The sequence below is a fragment of the Thalia democratica genome, chromosome 5, assembly GCF_965202585.1.
Source record: "Thalia democratica chromosome 5, ktThaDemo2.hap1.1, whole genome shotgun sequence".
Taxonomy (NCBI): domain Eukaryota; kingdom Metazoa; phylum Chordata; class Thaliacea; order Salpida; family Salpidae; genus Thalia; species Thalia democratica.
In genome coordinates, this window is record NC_139169.1 from 23,992,074 (window position 1) to 23,996,585 (window position 4,512).

The 4,512-nt window shown below is 23.8% G+C and overlaps 1 protein-coding gene across 1 annotated transcript; it reads left to right on the top strand.

Annotated features, from left to right (window-relative positions):
* Window positions 1–364: 364 nt before the first annotated feature.
* On the top strand, window positions 365–2,464 carry LOC145837063 (ATP synthase F(0) complex subunit g, mitochondrial-like). The gene is made up of 2 exons (XM_082944828.1): window positions 365–531; window positions 2,304–2,464. The coding sequence occupies exons 1-2, from the start codon at window positions 378–380 to the stop codon at window positions 2,447–2,449; spliced, it is 300 nt and encodes a 99-aa protein (XP_082800954.1). The 5' UTR covers window positions 365–377; the 3' UTR covers window positions 2,450–2,464.
* Window positions 2,465–4,512: the final 2,048 nt, after the last annotated feature.

Here is a 4,512-nt window from a genome sequence, read left to right on the forward strand (position 1 = left end):
TGTTATGAATTTTATTCGACTATTAGAAGTGTCTGATAGCAAAAATATAAGTGTACAAAGTAGAAACAACTTGCAATAAACATTAGTTTACTTATAAACTAATTCATAAAGTACTGTTTTTATCAAAATAATTTTGCTGCAATATACCATAATAGTAAACATTTTTATATTTTAAAAAGTGTTATTAATGTATAATTATCAAACACTTGCTAGAATGTTTTTCTAAATATTATAAAATTTATTATTTGTATGTTCTATTTTCTAAAACCAAAATGTGTGCATAAATATCTGCTTGTAGTAGTCAACAAAAAACATGTTTTTAGCCTAACTTAGTTTTGCAATAAAATATATTTTCTCAGACTTTAAATAAAATCAATATGAGCAAGTTGGTGGCAAAACTTTCAGCACAGGTTCCAGTATTGATGGAGGCAGCAAAACCTCAATTGAGCAAGTTCATGTATTACGCAAAAGTAGAACTTCGCCCACCCACCCCTGTTGAAGTTGGACAGGCCATCCCTCTTCTTACTAAAGGCATTTATTTGCTAAATTTTTACAAAATTATTGAATTAGAATATCTCTTAAGTTATTGAGTTATCATAAATGTTACTCAGCTAAACTAGTTTGAACATTTTGTTTGCTTTATTTTTAAACATATAAAAGTTTTGTATTTATAGATTTTTTTGTTTATAAATTTAAGTTTGCTATTCTTTTCACTAAAGGTTGGCATACTCTCAAGTTATTTATACTAAAATACTTTATAAGATATTAAAATAAATAAATATTTTTTTAATTTAAATAAAATAATATACTTTTCATAAAAGTTTTACTGTAAAGTTTTAGATAAAATAGAAGCAGTAGAAACTTTTCATTGACAATTTTCTTTGAATTAAAAACAATTCACTAAAATTCTATCTTTGTTCATTTTGTCTTGAATTTTTAAGTCATACTTCATTATATTATTCTACCATTACAAGAAAAAAATATATCTTAATAATCTTAAGTAAAAGATAAACATTTAAGACCAGCAGTAAAAAATATAGCACTTTTACTCAAAACTAAGTTAAATACTACAATTTTTTTTTTTTCTTGAGTTAAGTTTAAACTAAGAAAGTTCAAGAGCAAATCCTAGAAAATTGTTTTGATTTTTTAAATTTTAATTATTTCTTTCGATCATTATGAATGTTTAATATTACGTCTCCTATTCTTATATACAAATCTATTAATGGTAGAATTACATGCTTGCTAAGTTTAAAGTAAGTGCAACTTGTAAAAAATATCTACCCACCAATAGCGTTGTTTTCTTAATAATTTACTTTTTATTTTAATAATTTAATTTACTTGTATTTTTGTACTTATCCCTTACAAAAAAGTTTTATTGTTATTAGTTTGTATTGAGAGTATTTATTACTTTGAAAAATCTCTATTAATATTTTGTTTCCTAGATTGTTAAATTAGTTCGTGATTAGCTTAAAAAGTTAAAACTAGACGTATTAAAATCTTACTAAATTTTTCTTACACAAAGCTTATACTTAGGTTATTTAGGCTTGGCTCTTTAAGATATACCAATAAGAAGTTACAAAAATTTAAATTACAAACATTCTTATTGATCTTTTAAATTTTAAAATGTATTTAAAAAAGTTCTTATTAATAATCTAATAAAAACTATTATGAGTAAAAAACTCTGCTATACTGAACTTGACTTTTATCTCCACTGAAATTTAGCTAATATTATTAATACTCTTTGAAAAAAAGTAAAAAGAAAGTAAAAATTGATTGTTTTTATAGTATAAATTCATAACTGTGTTTAAAACTTTTCAACTTTTATCATCTGATTATTTAATGATGTCAACGAGTATTTAATATTTAAAAAAGTTGAATTAGAGCTTGTATCAATAAAAGTTTAAAAACTTTCAATTTTATATCATTTTAGTTGCTTTTTTCTAACAAATTAATTTATAGTTTAGAAAAACTTTAATGGTTTAATTGTTACAGGAATCAGTAATTTGATTCAATAAAAGTTATGGTTTACTTTGTAATAAAATTGTTTGTTTAATTTCACTGGTTATTAAGTATATTAAAAAATACCATTTCTATAATCATTTCTAATTATATCAGTTTCATATAAGAAAAAGTAAAATAATTAAAAAATAAATAATCTACTAATCGATAATTACCATGCACATTAAAATACAGTTTTTTGTAAACAACTAAATTTTAAACAGGAATAAGCAATGTAACTTCAAATCAACAAAAAAGAAAATAAATAAAATACACTTATTTATAAACAAATCATTTTAACACAGGAATTTCAAACGTGACTTCAATGCAGTTCACACAGCTTCCAGTGAAACAAGCGCTTTTGAACGCCATGGTCTTCACTGAAGTTTGCTGCTGGTTCTTTGTTGGTGAGGTCATTGGAAGGGGCAGCCTTGTCGGATATGACGTTTAATTGTTTAGATAATTCTTTCTTCTGTTTAATGTTATGTAGTAAAAAGTTTTTAAGTTTTTATATAAAGTTTTTAAGTCTTGTTAATATTCATGCATATTATCAATAACAAATAAGCTTCAAATTTATTATCAAGTTTCAAAACATCTCTAAAATAAGAGTTTCAACATTTTTAGTGTATAAAGTGTTATAAATAAAACATTATGTATTCAAACTTTTTATGGCGGTTGTTTTATGTATGGTGCTAATAAAAAAGTACAAGCTTTTTTGATAAGTAATAACGTAGTTAAAAAAAGTAAGTTTACTTACCGTTTTGTATCTGTTTATCAGTGAGAATGAGTTATAGTATTGCGTTTTGTCTCAACTTAAAAAAACTTCACTTACAAATGTTTTATAATATTGCTGTTTAATGGCAGACAAAAAAAGTTATTAAATCTAAAATGTGACATAAGATAGAAGTATTAGCTGTTTTAAAAGTATTTCTGCCAATTATTGACTTAATATTTGCTTTCCTTAAAGGTACATATTTTTTAGTTTTCTTTTAGCAAAAAAAAAAGTTTTTTATTTAAAGTAGATGTACTTAATTAGTTTCTCTATTATATAAGTATGTCAACTAAAGTTTTTATAAAAAATGCATTCTTCGAGTCTGTAGCTTTTTTTTTTGGCAATTACAAAACAGCTTTTGAAAATTTTTAGCTGACTTAAAAAAAAATTAATGGTACAACTTTTCAATTTTTTGAAAAAAATCCCAATGCAAACTGTATGGGACTTAAAAAGTGTGACCTTAAAGTTTTTAGCTGGAAGTTATTTTACATGTGGAAATTATTACAAAAACACATTGTAAAAAATTTAAAACTATTTAAAGATTTTCTTGATTTTATAGTATTTTTGTTACTTATTGTAAACTATCTTTTTTTTTTTAATCAAGAAATGTGTTTATTAAACTTTTTTTCATAACTTAAGTTGTCCACAATGTGCTTCTGTGATATTTGCCAGTAATATGTAAATTTATTACCAGCTAAAAACTTTTGCTGTCGCATTTTGTGGTCCCATGCACTTTGCATAGGGATTGTTTTTATAAAATTGAAAATTTCTACCATGAAAAACTAAAAAGTCAGCTAAAATTTTTCTAAAGTTTTTTTGATATAATTTGTTGCTGTTATATTTGCCACATGTAAAAATGTTTTTAGCTGAAAACTCAAATATTGCTTTTTTGTAAGCACCCTAATATACATTAAGACTGTTGTATCTTTTTAATTATAGTATATTTTGAAATCAAGTTTATCAACTTAAGTTGACTTACATTTGTTTTCTTTGAGTATATCATTAAATTTTAAGGCTATAATATTTTTTTACTCAGCTAAGAACATTTTTTAACTTTTATTGAAGAAACTAACATTTTGACCTGAGGTTACCATAACTAAAATAACGATAACGTGTTTTTAAAGTTATTTATAACCTTGGTCATACGTTGCACCAACCATTATTATTTTTTGCCTAAAACCTCCTGAAGGTGTGAATAATACCAATCAAATTTAATTAAACAGTAAACTTACTAATATTAAAAACATTAAGTTGCTTCTTTTTATTAGCAAAATGTTAAGAAATTTTTTGCTTAAACCGTATTCATAAGACAAAATTTATTCAAGAACTTTTTTTTACATTCATGAGTTGTTAATCAAGTTTTCTTATGTCGCATTAATATTAAATCTTATGATTAAGCAAGACATTTGGATGCTATTTTATGTAGCATTTGAAAAAAGTTCACAAGCAGAATTATTACGAAGCTTTGGGTGAACTAATAAACTTAATCTAACCTAGACAGCATTGTTGTAAAGTAAAATAATTAAACTGCTACCATCTAAAAAATGGTGTTAAACTTATAATAATAAAACTTGAGATGTTTTATTAATATAATTTCGAATATTTCTAATTCAGTGGAAACTTTATTATTTACCTTGTAAAATATACATAAATGACTTTTGTAATTCATTGGCTAAAAATTTCCAAACTGCGGCTGGCAATGTACTTTCAGTCATAAGTTGCAATTTATCAAATACGAAAAT